We start from the raw sequence: 19,492 nt of genomic DNA on the forward strand, positions 1-19,492 counted from the left end.
TCAAAGTGATTACTGTCATCTGTGGTAAGTGAAAATGTCCCATTTTTCAAAGCCATCACTACCTTTTTCTCTTTCTGTGAAATTTCATTAAAAATGTCTTTGTTTTTGTTCTTCTACATCTAATTTTTCTCTGTTATTTAAAATGTTATGCTTATTCCATGTTGATTAAATTAAAATTCTACTATAGGGAAACATATTTCTGAACAATGTACCTGTTCTTAGCACAACTCAGAATTTACGTTCTATTACAAAAAATGCAAATAAACATTTGGTGCATGTGACATCACTGTCATCATGAAATCAACAAGGAATAAGCATAACACTGTTGTTATGCCCATTTGTTTGTAAATATCTTATTACATCACTTTCAAATTTGCAAAATAAAAAAAAATCCAATTTTAACATCGTTTTATTATTATTATTTTTTTTTGTGAAAAGACTGAGAAAAAGTTTTTGCAGAAGGGTATAGAAACTCTCTCACCAACTATATTATGATGGTGAGATTGAGAAGGGTAAAACCATGTGAATAAAAAAAAAATGGATTCTCCATCAATCTGGAGAATCCACAGCTATGAAAAATGAATTTGTGATAGTCCAGAATTATAAAATTAAAATTAGAAAAAAAAAATTCAGATTTTAAATTTTTTGGAAACGATACACCAATAAAAATTTTAACTTACTCTCTCAACTGAGTGCCAATTTCTTCCAAAGTAAGCTCATGTTCTGCACATTTTTTCTTCAATGTGCTATATTCTTCTTTCAGTTTGTTGTGTTCCTGAGAGGTAATTGTCAAAATAACATGGTCAATTAAAAGTTTAAGATAATTAGCACAACTATTACTATCCAGCACAGCTGATAAATCAGTAAAATATTATCTAACCCCCTCTTTCTGCATGGGTTGCTCAAAACTAGGCAAAACAAAAATGTACATGAAACATTTATTACCTAAATAAGTCTTCATAGCTATTAAGGAAGTTTAATTAGGAAGTTAATACTAATCACAAGAACAATGATGGCTTCTGCTTAATATCACTGCGTAGCTGGAACCTTTGTCCTGTCATTACCTTCTTAAGAGGTCCAAAGATGTGCCAATCACAAAGGGGAAATTAGAATATTAGGAGGATATTCATTACCTCCCACTTAAAAATTCATTACCTTCTATTTATTGTGTAGGAATACAAAGATGGGAGACAATTTTTTTTGGTTCACAAAGTCTAGATCAGTGCTTCTCAAAGTGGGCGATATCGCCCCCTGGAGGGCATTTGAATTATCCATGGGGACGTTAGGCATGAAAGGGGGCAACAGGAGGGAGATAGGCGATCAACTCTACCAGGTAACGAATCTTTACTACTAGCATACGTACGTTTCATAAAATATGAAAAGTTGAACGAAGAATTATTATTTGCAAGATATCTAGAAACGTATACCAAAGGCGAGTCTATATTTCAGGTTACTGAAAAGTTTTTTAAAGACAGGGAAATTCCACTTACAAATGTACTTGCTTGTGCAACGGATGGAGTACCATCAATGATTGGCCATTACAAGGGTTTTATGGCTTATTTAAAAATGCTATGCCAAATATTATTACTGTTCATTGTGTCATTCACCGTCAGCATTTAGTTGTGAAAAAACTTGGCGATCAACTGCACAATTCTCTACAAACTGTTATTACTGCTATAAACAAAATTAAAGCACATTCTTTGAATGATCATATATTTCGAAAGCTTTGTGATCAAAACAGCGAAGATTTTGAACGATTGCTACTTCACTCTGAGGTTAGGTGGCTGTCAAAAGGCAATTGTCTCAACAGATTTTATGAACTCTTTGATACTGTTGTCGAGTTTTTTTGAAGATAGGAACAACGACCTTAGTAATGAACTCAAGAAAATGAAAACTGATATTGCTTATCTTGCAGATTTATTTACTATATTCAACTCAATGAACTTACATTTACAAGGACAAGATGTAACTCTTATTAAGGCGAAAACTCAAATTTCAGCATTTATTTCAAAATTAAAGCTTTTTATGTGCAACGTAGGACAACGGGAATTGTATAAATTTCCAAATCTGTTGGAAATAGAGAAAAAGAAAAAATAGCTGAAAAAACTCTACTAACTTTTTATAATCATCTAGAAATGTTGCACAGAGATATGCTGGAAAGGTTCGTAGATCTCCTTAATTTGAAAATTCCAGATTGGGTTATAAATCCTTTTTTAAATAATGACGATGGTGAACGTTTTGTAGAAGAACTGATTGAGTTACAAACTGAAGACAAAATTTCAAAATTCATATCAGGAATTTTGGTTACAAAAGAAAATCCCTGACCATTATCCTGCATTGTGGGGAACTGTAAAAAAATTACTTATTTCTTTTCCAACATCATATTTAGTCGAAACCGGTTTCAGTGCCATATATCAATTGCTGACAAAACAAAGAAATTGTCTGGATGTTGTTAAACGTGGCGATTTACGACTTCTACTTACAGATATTAAACCAAATATTGATAAGCTAATAAATCTCCACCAAGCTCATCCATTGCATTAAAAATTAAAATATAATTAACTATTTCCATTAATACCATGACTTATTTATGTAATTAACTTTAATTTAAGTGACTATAACTGACTTTATTTATATAGTTGTAATTTTTTACGAAGAAGGAATAAAGTACAGTAAATAATTTTCTTTATAATTCACACACATACATGCAGGGCTGCATTTACATTTTTGGAGGCAAACAGACAAATATTCATTTCAGTTATTTAGCTTCACTTTATATTGGTGGGCTAAAAAAAAAAACCCTGGCAAAGGCTTTTTTAGGGGGGGGGGGCAGTGATCCAAAAAAGTTTGAGCAGCACTGGTCTAGATGCTTGGACTTGACTGCCTAACACAAATTTGCCAATGTGTTGCAGTACCTTCAAATGTTGGTTGTAGCAACCATGCTGATGGAAATAAATTAATGATCCATGATAATCAAACAAAAAACATCAAAATCACTGACTGCAACTTGCATACACTGGAATATCCTTAATGACAGGGATGCTTCAACTGTATGCTTCTGCATTTGTAATAATAACACCATGACTCATCTCCTATCATATCTACCTTGATATTTATTGATATCAAATAAGATATCACAGGTTTGTAGCTATCCAAAACATTACTTGTCTGTTTTCATGTAACCTATTTATGGGCTCTTCATAAATCTGCTTCACACAGTATTTGATAATATTGGGTTTGTTCTCTTTTTACACTAAAAAAAAAAAAAAGATTATATCACGTTGTTTTGATTTATATACTTTATGCTGGGTTATATGTGGTTTACAATACATCTGGAACATGAAAACTCCAACTGCCCTGTTTTGATGTTTCTATATTTCAGATGAACAGATGAACTCCTAAAGATAAAACTGATCAAGTCACATCAACTGTTTGAGGTTGGTTCAAAAATCCTAGTCCACACTCAAGATGCCATTAGTCAGAATCTCAAGAAAATTCTGAAATTTCAAATCACTATTTCCTTCAAGAAATGGATCAATATGAGCTATCAGCATTTGAAAGACTAGTTGTAACTGATATCCTCAGGGCTCAAAAAATGAGAATGCCACAACAATGAACCATACTATATCAGCTTATTCCATCCATTATTCATCAGCTATTATCATGCTAATCTCTGTATATCAGAAGATGTAATTGTTCTCTGGGTTTACAAGAATTGTAAAGATTTATATCATTTTCATGATTTGCGCTATTCAGTTGTATAAAAGAGTCAATGTCAGTCTCTCTCTCTCTGTGTTTTATAATTTGGACATTACCCTAGGATATGTTTGATGATTAATTCTTGTTGCAGTTAAGGTCACTCAAATCATTACAATAACTTTTTCTAATGATATTATAATTGATATTTTTCACACTTGGAGGCTGAGGAGACTTGTAGTGTCTCCAAGATGTAGAGCCTTGGAGACTGATCCTGCTGAATAATGTAGTTTAGACTCTGTGTTCAAAATGGATTTCTTGTGGGTCTTGCTTTTCTACAATTAAAAACTAAATCACTGCATATTTATACCTTGGTATAAATCATCTATTAAAAATAGCCTACAAAAATATTTCACACACAGCTATAAAAAAGAGATAATTAAAATGAAACAGGTCTTGTGATCAACTTATTGGTTTAAGCATTCACAGCAGATGAAAGAATTGGACATATTGCCCATCTGCTGAGTCAGGGAAATGAGAAATATGTTGTGCAAAAAGGATAGACGGAATAGGACCAGCACATTTCTGTCAGAAGACAAAAGTAGATGAGTTGCAGAGCAGATAGCATCTTTTAAGGGCACAAAAGGTGATGCTATACGTGTGAGCACTGATAATATTAAGAGTAGGGGATTGGCAAACTTACTTAGTATAAGGCAACGTTGGGAAAAAGTTCCACGTTAGGATTGAATTTGAAAATGTCTGCAATTCTGCCCAGACACATTAGGAAGGAGTACATGTTGAGAGACTTATCAATCAATTCAGCACTGGAGAGCTGCACAAGGCTCACGAGACAGAATTTTTCTCATTGTGATCTGTGCTTGTCAACATTAGAGACTTTTTACATGAAACTATTAGTCTCGGTAAAGGAAAGTGAGCTTTCTTTCTAAGGTAAAGAAAGCCCACTCGAGAAGCTTGTTGTTTGTTTGTTTGTTAGGTTTTTAGGAGCATTAGCAACTAAGGCCATATTGCTCCGGGGATATGCGGTGGTCATTCCCTGACCTTTCTGCATCCTCCGTATTTGGTGGTCACGGGCTCGAACCCCAGTCTAATCAAGAAGCGTGTGCTATGCACTGCTGCTCCTGCCCACCTGGCTATGGAGGCATCCACAAGAAGCATGTAAAAGTTCAATGAAATTTACCGGTAAAAGTACTTTGCCATAAATTTGTATTGTTGCTCGCTCAGTAAATAGACAGTGGGTGTTATCGGTCTGGAGTAGAAGTTGAATCTCATGGGAGCTTGAAACTCTCCCGAAATGGAGGGGAGTAACCTGACCTTTTTTCTTTAGAATCACTAATTGAATCACGAACAGAGTCATATTGGAAGTTCTGGCGTTGTAAAAAATGTTCGTAACGTAGTTTCACCAGTAAACTTTTTCGAAATTTGCCGTGCTTCTCGTGTGGGCTTCCTTTACCTTTGCCTTTTTTTTCTTAATAAACAATTTATACACTAGTCCACCAGTGATTCTAAAGAGAAAAGTTCAAGTTATCCCCTCCACTTCAGGAGGATTTCATCTCCCACGGGATTCAATTTCTACTCCTGACCGATAACACCATCTGTATGTTTACTGAGCGAGCAACAATACAAATGCCGTTATGGCAAAGTACTTTTACAGGTAAATTTATCAAACTTTTGCATGCTTCTCGTGTGGTCTTTCTTCACCTTCACCTTAGTCTCTTCTATTTTCTTTTCCACTTGTTTTTTTCTTTTCTGTCTTTTTTTTTTTATTTTTGTCAGCACAGCAAAAGCCTGTGGCTTCCTTGCACTATATTGCAAATACTCTTACTTACATGCATGGTATGTAAGATCAGTCAGCTGAAACTGGTCCAGCATACATCACGTAATCATCTAATCAAGTGTCACAAAAATCATGGCAGCAGGTATGTTTTAGATAAAGCACACTAATCGATTATTTAAGGATCAAATGACTAAAATAACTGAAAATGAGTAACTTTTAAATCTTATTCTTAATTCTGGTACTATATTGGATAATATAATCAAAAGTATTTCAACTCTAGTTCTTCCAAATTTTGAAAGCTCAATGACAGAAGACAGGTGACTTCGCAAAAAGTCATTGTACTGGCATGTTTTATCTTGCCTTTCACGAGAAAGTTGTCTAAATGTACGTGTGGGCTCTCTATAGTCAGTTTTCAATAAGAGTGGGTTTTGTGGAGTAAGTTTCTTTGTGAAAAATTTTGAAGTTAAAATAAACTTGCATTATTTTTTTTTTAAGGAATGATATCCTCTACACCTTCATCAACTTCTACAATTTAAACAACTTCTAGTTTATGAAATCAAATTGCAGAGAATTTTAATTTGGTTATTGTAAGAAAAAGTTGGACAACAATAGATAATAAGTGTGATTATTATCTCATTTTCCTCTCATGTCCTCTCATTTTCAAAACTGGTTTGGAATCAGATAAGGGAGAGCAACACAAAAGGAAATGTCAGTACAGGTAGTTCTCAACTTTACGAGTTATTTGTTCTAGTGCGCGCTCATAAAACGGGAATTTATTTCCCATAGACAATGTTAAAAACAGGGGTTACATTCCCAACAATGAAATTTGACCATAGTAATGTTAAATAAAGGTCAACAAAACAATAATTTATGCTTAAATAAAGATTTACTTAACCAAAGAAATGAAGACACAGCCTTTAAATTCAAACAAATTATAATAATAAAGAAATTATTTATGTCATACAAATGTTAAAGAATGTTTATTCTTCTTCTTCATCATCGACTAAATGCACACTTGTTGATGGTTCATCACTTGTTGACGGTTCACTTTTTGGTACAACTCATTGTTACCATGGCACTCACTGGTTTGTTGGAAGCACAAGCAGGAGTATTCTTATTCAGAAATGCTTCAAGAGTCGTTTGTTTCCAAGACAGTCTTCTCTTTTGTTTATAAATTTCATGATAGCATGCATAAGCATTTTTTTAAATCTGTAGCAACTTTTCTAGTGCTCTTGAAATTTGAATCTTGTCAAGAAAAAAATCTCAATTGCTTTTTCTATGTGTTGAAAAGCTTCATTCAAGCCCCTTGAGAGTGAAGGAACAAACAGGAGTTTCAGCTGTTAAATCTTCTTCCTCAGCTTCTTCACATTTTGCCATTTCAAGGTCTTCATTTGTGAGCTCTTCGTTGTATGCTTGAAGCAGATCAGTGTCAGTTGTAAAAACTTCAAGCTGCAATTAGTTAGCAATATTAATGACTGCTTTTGTTTCATTTTGTTTGAACTGTAATAGTACTGTATTGTATTGTATTGTATTGTATAGCTATGGGCATGGTTTAAAATGCCATATTTATGAATGTTTAGCATTTATTTATTGCGATTAATGTTCATATTTTCGATTTTGTTAATACTTGAAAAAAAGGACTCATAAACCTGGGAACTCATAAAGCAGGAACTGCCTATATAATGAATTTGTGTGGGCAAAGAAATAAATTCATTATGATGAAATTTTGTTACAGTAAAATTCAGTAAACAAAAAGAAATACAAATGTCAGAACAATAAGTTACATAATACAAAATAATTATAATAAAACTTACTTATTAAATGCAATTTTATATTTTCTAACAATCAAATTTCTTCACACAAAACAAAAATTCAGTGCTGGTGCCTCATCTACCAACATGTTTCATTAAATAACTCTACATGGTCCTGAGCTGGATATCATCATTCTTCTCTTTCTTAGTGATTCCCTTCTACTTCTGACTCTCTCTCTCTCTCGGTAATTCAGAATTTTTTTTTTTTTTTTTTTGGCTGGTGTAGCATAAGCCTCGGGCTTCCTTGCACAATATGGCTAATAATAATAATAATAAATAATAAACAACCCCTCTCACTTTCACAATCACTCCAATAAGGCAGCAGGAAGCCAGACTGATGAAAACCAAAAATCTCAAAAACTGTTCAGTTAGAAAATCACTGTGGTACTGCCAGATGCTGAAGATCAAAAATCAAAAAGCATATATTATACATTATTTAAGGATTTTCTTTTTACAAATTGTTTTATAATGATTATATTTTTTTGTAGCAGTATAAATTTTTATTGTGCTAAACTGATATTTTCATTACAATGATATTTGTTAAACTTCAACATTTTTACATAAAGATACATAGTAAATTAGCAGGGGAAACAGAAATAATTTCACTATACTGAATATTTTGTTATCCTAGCATTCATTATATTGACATTTTATTGTACTGGACAAATTTCAAGACAACTCGTACATAAAGGGATATGTTCTTTGAAATGTATTTGAAAATCCACATGTTGGACAGGTTTTGCAGCTCCTGCGAATGCTAAGTTTTTAATTATATTTAGCCGCTTTATTGACTTAACTGTTAGATTAAATTATTTTCTATAAGTAGCTTATAGACCTAGTCAAGCTCCATGGTTTATTTTGAATTTAGATAGCACGATTTGGAAAGTAAATAATACCTTGTGTCTGTAGATTTACCATCCGTAACTTGCCGCCATTGTTATACGATACGTGTGCACCGAACTAAATAGCATAAGGTTTAACGGAAAACTAGATAGCAAGTATAGTAGTATCAATTAATCAATCTTATTAAACTTCAATGTCAACTGAATTGTACTTTTTTAACTAAATAAATATAGCGACGTAGTTTTTACAAACGTAACATCATAAATTAATACATATAAGTTGACAGGGGATAAGAAAGTCATAGAATGTAACTCGGAGATAATATTCCATACCGAAATACATATATATATACAGGGTGTCTCAAAAATATGGGTACAAACGTTTAGGGGAAGTAGGTAACATCTAAAGGAATGTGAATCGCATAGGAACCCATAACCGGAAACGTCACTGTACGTCAGTAGACAGTGCTGTTCATCAGTTTACGAGAGAGAAAATGTCTAGTTTACTCATTCAAGCAGTAGTCACCGCATGAGGAGCATGCATCGATATACGAACTGTGAGCTGGCAGACATGCACCTAGTGTATGGATTAGCAGAGGGCAATAGACGAGCCGCTCAATGAATTTATGGAGAACGCTTCCCAGACAGACATGTACCGGACCACCGTTTGTTTGCACGTGTGCATCAAAATTTGTGCGATTATGGGTCATTTAGAGGTAACAGGAGTAGTGCAGGCAGACCACATTCGACGCAAACTCCCGCCATGGAAAAAAGTGTGTTGAATGCTATCCAGAATAATCCTACTACCAGCACACGTGCCATTGCCTCTGCCTTAGGAGTGTCTCGTTGCAGTCTACAGCCTGTCTGGCACGATGATTCCTTACACCCCTTTCATCTCCAAAGGGTTCAATTACTGCTCCCCCCACAAGATCATCCTGTACGTGTGGCTTTTGGCCAGTGGTTTCTCCACTGGCCAAAAGTGGTTTGGCCAGTGGAGAAATTTGGCGGATGAGGCTTATTTCACTTGGGAAGGTTTATTCAATCAACACAATGCTCATGTGTGGGCACACGACCGCCCACACGGTGTGCACCCCCATGCGGCACAACATCGTTTCCAATAAATGTGTGGGCAGGTATGGTCAGTGACTGCTTAGTCGGCCCATACCTGTTACCATCTCGCATGAACTCCGCTAAATATCGGATCTTTCTTGAACAAGTTCTACCAGGGTTACTTGACGATGTTCCAGCAAATGTGAGACGCAACATTTGGTTTCAACATGATGGGGCACATGCCCATTATGGAAGGTGTGTTCATGACCATTTGAACAGACGTTTTGGGTGTCGAAGGATTGGCCGGGGTGGACCTGTTGCCTGGCCCCCATACTCACCTGATTTATCGAGCTTTGATTTCTTTCTGTGGGGAGGCCCTCAAATCTATCGGGTATGAATCACCTGTGGAGACGGAAATGGATCGTCTGCACTGCTGCTACTGTTAAAGAAACTCTAGGTGTGTCGACCGTGTCTGCCAATCCATGCTGCATGGGTATCATGCATGCATCGCGTTTCATGGTGGAACCTTTGAGCATCTGTTGTAACATCATGAAATGCATCCATTTCGTACTCCATTGTTAATATTATGTCAAATAAATGTTTGCCACTAATTACTGTCGTGTCATTTCTGCTTCTTGTGCCCCTGCTCCTACTTTCCCGTGACGTTTCCGATTATGGGTTCCTATGCGATTCGCATTCCTTTAGATGTTACCTACCTCCCCTAAACGTTTGTACCAATATTTTTGAGACACCCTGTATATATAGTGTTATAACTGCATTGAGATATAAGTTTAGGGTTTTATTTTGTATTGGAATTTTATTGAATTTGAATAGAAATCATGACTCAGAGCAGCAAAGCAAAAGGCTCAAACTAATGGAAGTGCTATGGCTCAGAGGAGAACTGGGGGGGGGAGGAGTTGTCTTCTGAATCACAGCCTTTTGAAATGCACTGCTTGTTTGATGTTTGTGGTACAATCAAGAACGGGAATGTCTTTGTGTGCATACGATGTAAGGAATGTGAGGAAATCAGGCGGCAACTCAGCATTGTTATGGGCTTATATGAGAGCTTGAAGTACAGGGTGGATGCCCTTGAAGGATTTAAACTGAGGGGCCCCCCAAGCTTTCAGCTGCCCACATCAATGCCAGAGCTTGCACTTGAACATCAGGCAACACAGCGGCAACCCCACAAAGCAGAATGCACTGGTCGCAAAGAAACTAAACTTTTTGCACAATATGAGGAACATATTGTGCAAAAAGGATAGATGGAACAGGACCAGGGTATGTCTGCCAGGGGCAAAGGTTGATGACATTGTAGAGCAGATATCATCTTTTAAGGGCATAAAGGGTGATATTGTTATACACATTGGTACTGATGATATTAAGAGTAGGAGACTGACGGAATTACTTAACAAGTACAAGTAAGTGAATGCTGAAAAAAAGCCGTGAATTAGGGTTGAATTTGAAAGTGTCTGCAATTCTGCCCAGACATGATAGGAGGGAGTATATGATGAGAGCCTTGTCAATCAATTCGACCCTAGAAAGATTGTGCAAGGGTTGAGGGGTAGAATTTTATATTTCTCAGCCTGGCCTGTGCTTGTTAACAGGAGAGACTGCTACTACAGGGATAGGATACACTTAAATAAAAAGGGTGCAAGAATATTTGCTGATGCTATTGAGGCAGAGTTAGGTGGGTCGGAAAACAGCTAGCTTGGGGGGATACACGGATCAACAGATTAACGGTAGTTGCTGGCAGAGGTGAAAGTGATTCTTGCACTGCTTCTATTGAAATGCAATTGAGCAGCAGCCTGGAAAGCAAGGCAATGAGGATTTCCAGGACTGCTGGGAGTTATAGTGGAATAAAGAAATACATGGGCTGTGTTAGGGTAACTAAGAGTAGAAACTGGTGCATGTACATCAATGCTAGGAGTATAGTTAATAAATTCGATGAGCTTAAAATGCTAGTCAAGACATCAAAGGCAGATACTGTTGGGATATAAGACATGGTTCACACAAACATTAGTGCAGAATTGGAATTTGGGGAGTACAATGTGTACAGAAAAGATAGAGAGGACAGGAACGGAGGAGGGGTTATGCTGTTAGTTAAGAAACACAAAATCTAAAGGAGTGCATCCAATTGATGTTGGTGGACAATGTAATGTTGAGTCTGTTTGGTGTGAAATAAGCACTGGGAAAGGAAAAATGAGAGTGTGTGTGTGTGTGTGTTATAGGCCTAATGAATCTGGTGAGTATAATGAGCAATTGTGCAGAGAAATAGAGTGGGTCAGTAAATCAGAGTGTCTTATAATGGGGAATTTTAATTTCCCAGAGATTGACTGGAATTTATGGGTTGGTCACTTGCACACTAGCAAGGCTTTTGTGGATTTATTGGATGATTGTTTTCTACAGCATCAAGTTCGGGAGGCAACTAGAGGGAGTAATACTCTTGATCTGATTATCAGTAGTGATTCTTCATGCATTAAGAATCTGCAGATAAAGGAACCACTAGGTGGCAGTGATCACAGTGTGCCAAAGTGGGATTTACTCAAAGAGGTTAACTACCATCAAAGGTAAAGGGAAGGATTTTTGCTTTCGTGAAGGTGAATACAGTGCTCTGAAATAGCATTTAAATTCTATACAGTGGGACCAATTGATGATGATGTTACCAACAGCAAATTCAAAATGGGAAGCATTCAAAGAATTAATCTTGGAAGCTACTAGGCTTTTCATACCAACTAAGAAATATTGTTCAAGATTTAGGCCTAAATGGATGTCAGATGAACTAATTAGACATGTTGTTGTTGTTATTATTTGGTTTTTAGGAGCATTAGCAACTAAGGCCATATTGCTCCGGATATATGCAGTGGTCATTCCCTGACCTTTCCGCATCCTCCGTATTTGGTGGATCACGGGCTCGAGCCCCGGTCTAATCAAGAAGCGTGTGCTACGCACTGCTGCTCCTACCCACCTGGCTACAGAGGCACCAATTAGACACGTGACACAAAAGAAAAAATGCATGGGATACGTATAAAATAACAGGTGACATAGATATAAGTGAGTCTGTAACCAAGTCACAAAGAAGATTAGGCAGGCGAAGGCAGATTACGAGAAATCTTTGGCAAAGGATGCAAAGAAAAACAGCAAACAGTTCTTTACTTACGTAAACTCTAAAAGGAAGGGGATGAATCAGATTGGTCCACTTGATAGTGATGGTTCAACTGTTGACAATCCTGCTCAGGTAGCTAACAAACTAAATAAATATTTTGCATCTACATTCACACACACGAGGAGTTATTCAGGGAGGGGAATGCCAGAGGTGTATTAAACTCTCAGTTATTACTAGATAATCTTGTAATAACTGAGAGTAAAGTAGAGGAGAAATTGTTGAAGATAAACATAAGAAAGGCACCTGGGGTGGATGGAATCTATCCAGTTATATTTAAAGGAGGCCACAAAGGAAGTAAGCAAACCTTTAGCCATAATTATGAGAGCTTCCTTGGATTCAGAGTGGGGGGTACCCATGGACTGGAGATGTGCAAATGTGACCCCAATCCACAAAGGAGGATCAAAGGGAGACAGGTAATTACAGACCTGTTAGTTTAACTTCTGTTTCAGGGAAATTAATGGAGGCACTGGTTAAAGAAGCATTGCAGGATCATCTAGATAAGATTTCAGTTATAGCTTGGACACAGCATGGGCTTGTTAAGGGGAAGTCTTGTCTGACTAATTTGATTGGATACTATGATGTAGTCACAAAGGAACTGGATGCAAAGAATAATTTTGATATCATATATTTGGATCTTAAAAAGGCCTTTGATACTGTTGCACATGGAAGACTGCTGAACAAATTGGAGCAGCATGGCATTGGAAGCGAATTGCTGCTATGGATAAAGGGATGGTTGAGTGGGAGAAGACAGAGTGGTAATCAATGGACACTGCTCTTCATGGACTAATGTTATTAGTGAAGTCCCTCAGGGTTCAGTGTTTGTCCATTGTTGTTTTCTGTATTTATAAATTAGCATTAGCATTAGTAGAGGCATTTGATGCAAGAAAGCAAGCTTATGCAGCATCAGCCAAAAAAAAAAAAAAAAACCCCACTTCCGCTTCACCCCTCTGTTCGTTCCAAATACCTGTCCAGCTGAGCCTTAAACTTATTTAGGCTATCAACCTCCACCACAAGGGATGGAAGTCTGTTCCACCAACCAACCACCCGCTGGCTAAAGGCAAATTTCCGCACGTCTATCCTACATCTGTCTTTCCTCAATTTGAATTTATGCCCTCTCAGGTGATTTTTCTGAGCTAGAGGAAGAATCCCATCAGCATTGAGCATGCTTAAACCATTCAAGGCTTTATACACCTCTATCAGATCACCTCGCTGGTGCCTAGTCTCCAGACACTGTAATTTGCAAATGATAATTTGCAAAATGATATTGATGATGGTATATCAGGCTTAATGTCCAAGTTTGCAGATGATATGAAGGTTGGCAGGGTTCGTACTGACACTAATGACAATATGCTGCTGCAACAGGATCTAGAAAAGTTAAACAGATGGGCTGAGAGGTAGCAAATGAAGTTTAACATTGACAAATGTAAAGTACTACATATGGGAAGCAGTAACCCCAGAGTAGCATATCAACTCTGTGGTACTACACTGACAGTGGTAGAGAATGAAAAGGACCTGGGAGTAATTGTGCAGGCAGATATGGAGTTTTCTGAGCAGTGCAGCTTATATATGGTGTCTTGTCAATGATATACAGGAATTTTTCTAGCAGGTATAAGGAGGTGGTTATCCCCTTGTATAAGGCAATGGTCTGGCCACACCTTGAGTACTGCATACCGGTCTGGAGGTCTCATTTTAAGAAGGATGTAGAGCTGTTGGAACAAGTACAGAGAAGAGCAACAAGATTAGTGAATGGCAAAGGGTTGCTCTTACGAAGAAAGGCTTAAGTTTTGAAATTACAGTGTCTGGAGACTAGGCACCTGGGAGGTGATCTGATTGAGGTATATAAAGCCTTGAATGGTTTTGAGTATGCTGATGGGATTCTTTCCCTTGCTCAGAATAATCACCTGAGAGGGGATAAATTCAAATTGAAGAAAGACAGCTGTAGGATAGATGTGAGGAAGTTTGCCTGTAGCCAGCGGGTGGTTGATTGCTGGAACAAACTTCCATCTGTTGTTGTAGAAGTTGATAGCTTAAACAGATTCAAGGCAGAATGTGACAAACATTTGGAGTGAGTGGATGGGTGAAATAAGGGTGTTTTTTTTTTTTTTTTTTGTTAGCTGATGCTATATAAGCTTGCTCTCTTGTATCATGTGCCTTTGTAGCAGTGCACGTGCAAGAGTTGTGGTATATGGTGTCTGTTTATGCTTCTGATATTAATTTAGTTTTAGATAGTTATACTTAACTTTATAGAAACAATGATTTCATCTTCCTCTGCTCAAGCCAGATGTGGTATCCTCTTCTTGATATGATAAGCGGGTATTTCTTAATTTTAAATATTCCTGTTCACGTTTGAATTTCTCCATTACGATATATGCACAGCACTTTAACCTTCACAAATCAATCAAACACTGCATTACCCTAAAGCAAGGGTGCTCAACCTTTTGGAAGTTGGGGGCCAATTTGAAAATTTGGAAATTTGGCACACGTCGCAGGCCATACAATAGACAAGTCTTATATACCACTTTTAGGCTCAAATTCAGAAGCAACACCTAAGGGAAAATTTGTTGAGTAAAAACACTTAAAACCAATTGCAATATTGTTCCATGCACTTTACTATAATGCAATTCTTTTAATTTTTCGACTTTAAAATATTGCCCTTGAGAGTTGTTTCTGAATTCAACTCCATGTAATAACTTGTTTTGTAATCCTAGGGATCATTTAAATTTTAAACTTTAAAAGAATGAAAATAACTGCATTTATAAGCAAATTTTATTATAATACAAAAGGAATGAAAGATTCAGTTAATGAGAAAATTGACTCTGTTTATTTTTTACTAATAATTCAATGTCAGGAACTATTTCTGTGGTAGCTAATCGGAGGCTGTGCTCCAGATGACAATCAGTAATTTTTGTCCTCAATTTTGGCTTGGAGTGCTTCATTCTAGAAAACATCTGTTCACGTAAGTACATGCTTCCAAAGAGGGAGAAGATTCTTGCCACATACATTCTTAAATTGACAATTTTCCCTTTTCTGCATATTTTTAGTAAAACTCTAGGAGAGACACTTAATCAAATTTGATTTTCAGGTCTGAGTCACATTGAAGGTCAATGATTTCCATTTGTAGGTCCCATGGAGTCTCCATCACATTCACAGAGAAGGTGTTAGTTACCACATTCAGGGTCCTTTCTTGAGAGCGGAAATCTTGGAATCTCTCTTGGAGCTTGGTCTAGAGCTGAGATATTGCAGCCACATATTGAGGAGCATATTTTGCAGACTGAAATTTCAACATTACTTGGAAATGAGTTAAATTCTGGTCTTGAAGTTGGCACTTAGAGTTCTAATTTCATCTGAAAAGCTTTGATGTGATTAAACAGGACATGCATCAGTTGATCTTTTGATTTCAGCTTCAAATTTAACTCATTCAAATGAGAAGAAATGTCCATAAGGAAGGCAAAGTCGGCCAACCACTTCGGATCGCCGAACTCTGATACTGGCTTGCCTTTTGCTGTCAACTCTTGGATGGCATCTTTCAACTCAAAAATCCTCATGAGCACTTTTGAATGGCTTAACCATCACATATCAGAGAAGTAGACAACATTGCCATGATCAGCATCCCATTCGGGCTGTAGAAAATTTTGAAACTGTCGATGATTCAAACCCCTCGCTTGAATTAAATTCACAATGTCTGTGATAACTTTCATGACATTTTCAAAACCAAGAAATTTGGCACACAAATTTTCCTGGTGAATGATACAATGGTAGCTGGTAAATCTGCTAGTATCTATTTCTTGTTCTTTTTTAAAATCCCGCTTTTGTTCCAATCATAGCTGGGGCTCCATCCGTCGCCAACCCTACAAGGTTTTTCAAACTGAGGTGATATCTAGCATGGCTCCTTTCAAGGGACATAAGGCCAACAGTTCTACAAAGACTTCAAGTTCGTTGTCGATCCCACAAATAAAAATAGCCAACTGAGCTATATCGGTTAAATCTGTGCTTTCATCCAATGAGTAAAATTTGCATGCTAGCAACTTTGTTTTCAATGTCTCCTCAACATTCAATGCCAGTTCTTCTGCTCTCCTAGCAACAGTCATTCGAGACAAGCTTATCTTTTTGAAGGCATTAGGCTTTGTTTGGGCACACAACTTCAGCTGCTGCTACAAGGCAGCAGCAACTCCTTTACAAATTCTCCATCAGAAAATGGTTTCGACCTTTTAGCAATTTTTTGAGCAATGATATAACTAGCTTTGACATAACTCTCAGCATCCTCTGATACTTTCTTTAAAACTGATTGTTGCAATTTTAATGATTTTTTGAGAAAGTTCAGTTTGTCTGTGCATACCTGACCCTGGAGACAGACGAACTTGGTTGCATGTTTCATGTCATAATGTCTTTTGAAATTGTATTCCTTGACAGCAGATTTTGATTCCTAACATATTAAAAAAAAAAACAGGCTTTCCATCAGTTTCCACAAAGAAGTACAAATCAGTCCATTTTTCATTGAAATTGCGAACAACTTCACTGTAAAAGCGTTTTTTGCTGGTACCTGCCATTTTGAATTTACTAAGGGCCTCTTATTACTGTTGTTACGTTTTATATAACAAAGGTAATTAAAACTTCACTAAACGATTAAATTCACTTAGCTCTATTTTTAAAACACTCAAACAGCATAATAAAAACTAAAGAATTATTAATATTAGTTGTTAATAATCGAAAGTTTGGAAAGAGCATGTCGTGAGATCGAATTCTAACTGACTGAATGATGAAAATCCACACAAGCGCAAGTATATATATATATACCTTGACAGTTTCTAGTATATATATATGTATATACCCTGACAGAGACTCGAGAATACTTTTCTGGTAAACACTAGAACTAGAAAGTAAGAAAAAATGTAGCAGCACCACCTGTGCATGCGCGTTGAGAAGCTGAGCTTTCCTGCTTAACCGATAAGTGGCACAGGAGTTGCTACACTCCATTTTGCGCTATTATAGATATTTTTTAAAATTTTTTTTTGGAAACTTCGTTGTTTTTGCAGGCCACAATTAAGGATCTGATGGACCACAAGTAGCCCGTGGAACATGGTTTGAGCACCCCTGGCCTAAAGGCTTAAGGTGTCAATGCATCAACAAAGCATTGTACCACAAAGTTCCCTAAGGATATCCTTCCTTTCTTCTATCTTATGTTAAGTACACCTGTCTCAACCATTTCTGCTTTCTTGTGTGTTCCTCTCAGTCAACTCTATGGAAACACGAATACAAAAGCTACAAGCTTAATAGTCAGAGCGAACAAACAACTCAGAATTAAAGACCAACTCTTAAAGGTGAGCACTGTTTATTACTGTTCCCATCCAAGAGATTTAAAGACCTGAAATCAGACATCACTAAACAGACATCATGCATGTCACAGAAACAATCAATCTGTCCCTCTGCAAAGGGAAGGAACCAACTACTCAATGTCATTTTTGTGCCCACTCGGTTAAAACAGCCATCACACAGCTTTCCTTATAATGCGTTCACCTGCTGTCTACCAAAAAGTTTCAGATCTTGCATTCTGGCACCAAAGGAATATACATCAGACCCTTTTCTGAGGGAAAAAGACCACCCCATCAACAACCTCAACTAATTCACCCTCCTCAATAGCAATCAAATCTTCAAGGAAACAAGCATGAATGCCCAACATTCTGGGTATTCTCTCAAAATGTGCGCAGCATAATTCACAATTACATATACCAGTGGAGACCCACATCAGCATAATCACCAAACTGATAGCATCAGCCTGCAATCAATGGTTATAAATAGTTCAGGAATGCTCATCCCAACACAGGTAACAAATTAGCAAACTGAAAAACCTGCCTTGAATAAAAATACTAGAGGTACTTGCCTTAAAAATATCCTTAGAAATTATACAATCAGTCTTGTACCAAGAATGTTAGAAGCCTTCGCAATAAACTGGATACTACTGACCAACTTCTCCTCTCTAGTGATGTTGACATCCTCTGTGTCATTGAGACCTGGCTTGATAAAGACCAAGAATTTTTTATATCCTGTACTCCAGCCCATTATAAATCTGCTTTTACTTCTAGAGTGCAAAGAGGAGGTGGCGTTATTTTTCTCTAAGAGCCCACAAACCTCACTTGTTCATCAAGTTTCTAGCCAAACACCAGGATATGAAGCTCTTTCTGTTACTCTCAGCTACCACAGGGTCCTCATGGATGTAATTGCTATATATATATATATACACACCCCCAGCACCTTCATATGAAGCCATCCATGAAATGTCAAACTAGATCATTAACCAGCTTCATCCTTCAGCCTTGCACTTTGTCTGTGGAAACTTTAATCTTCCTCATCAGCTATCATCTTCTTCCTCATCATCTTCCTACCTTGTACAGGGTTACAAATGATCAACGATCTCCCAACTAGATCTCATCCTTGCCTCTTTCCTTGCACACCTGACTACCTGTCAGAGACTTATTTCAATTCAGATGACGAGCCAATTGTTGTTCTTTTACACATACCTGCTCCAAACTTCAATGTTGTGAATTCAACTAATACCAGAGTGATAATTAGTCCTAGATATTTGAGTATTTCTAAATGTGTTGAGGCTGCCTCTTACACCTATAACATTACATATCGTAATGTCACCTTACACATAAAGAAATAAGTCAACATCATATGTAATTTCTTTTTCTCATTATTTTCAATATTACCAAAATTTTAAACAGGAAGCATTTTATCTTTAAACAAAAGATAATATTCTGAAAGAAATGAACTTTTCTTCCTGTTGATGTGGAAAATTCAAAATATCTAACAAAAATGTTCTTTGAATGCTCTTCGGTGGTATGAAGAGTCTATGGATAATACCATGGCCCATCCAAAATCCTATGTGCTATCACACCATAGAGCATGAAGAGCTCTGATTTTGCTTTGTTATCTAAATGAACATCCGTTACTATTACATTGTACAGCTATTTTAAAAAAGTAATTGTATTAAAAAGGAAAATAAATTTAAAATGTGCTTGTCTGCACATATTTGTCCTTGTGCAGTTTTAAATTTTCATAATTTCCATTCTATACATGATAAAATTAATCTGTAAAAAAGGGTAAGAGAGAGAATTTATTACAGTTTTATATACAT

The 19,492-nt window shown here is 36.7% G+C and overlaps 1 protein-coding gene across 1 annotated transcript in view; it reads right to left on the reverse strand.

The window, feature by feature from the left end:
• LOC150089737 (RUN and FYVE domain-containing protein 2-like) overlaps window positions 1-19,492 on the reverse strand; it is a 399,341-nt gene that overhangs the window by 49,669 nt on the left and 330,180 nt on the right. Inside the window, exon 14 of the mRNA XM_090389637.1 lies at window positions 681-775. Within this exon, the coding sequence (XP_090245763.1) occupies window positions 681-775 (95 nt within the window). The remainder of the gene's footprint in view (window positions 1-680; window positions 776-19,492) is intronic.

This window comes from Mastigoproctus giganteus, chromosome 2 (assembly GCF_048544385.1).
Source record: "Mastigoproctus giganteus isolate SK-2022 chromosome 2, ASM4854438v1, whole genome shotgun sequence".
Taxonomy (NCBI): domain Eukaryota; kingdom Metazoa; phylum Arthropoda; class Arachnida; order Uropygi; family Thelyphonidae; genus Mastigoproctus; species Mastigoproctus giganteus.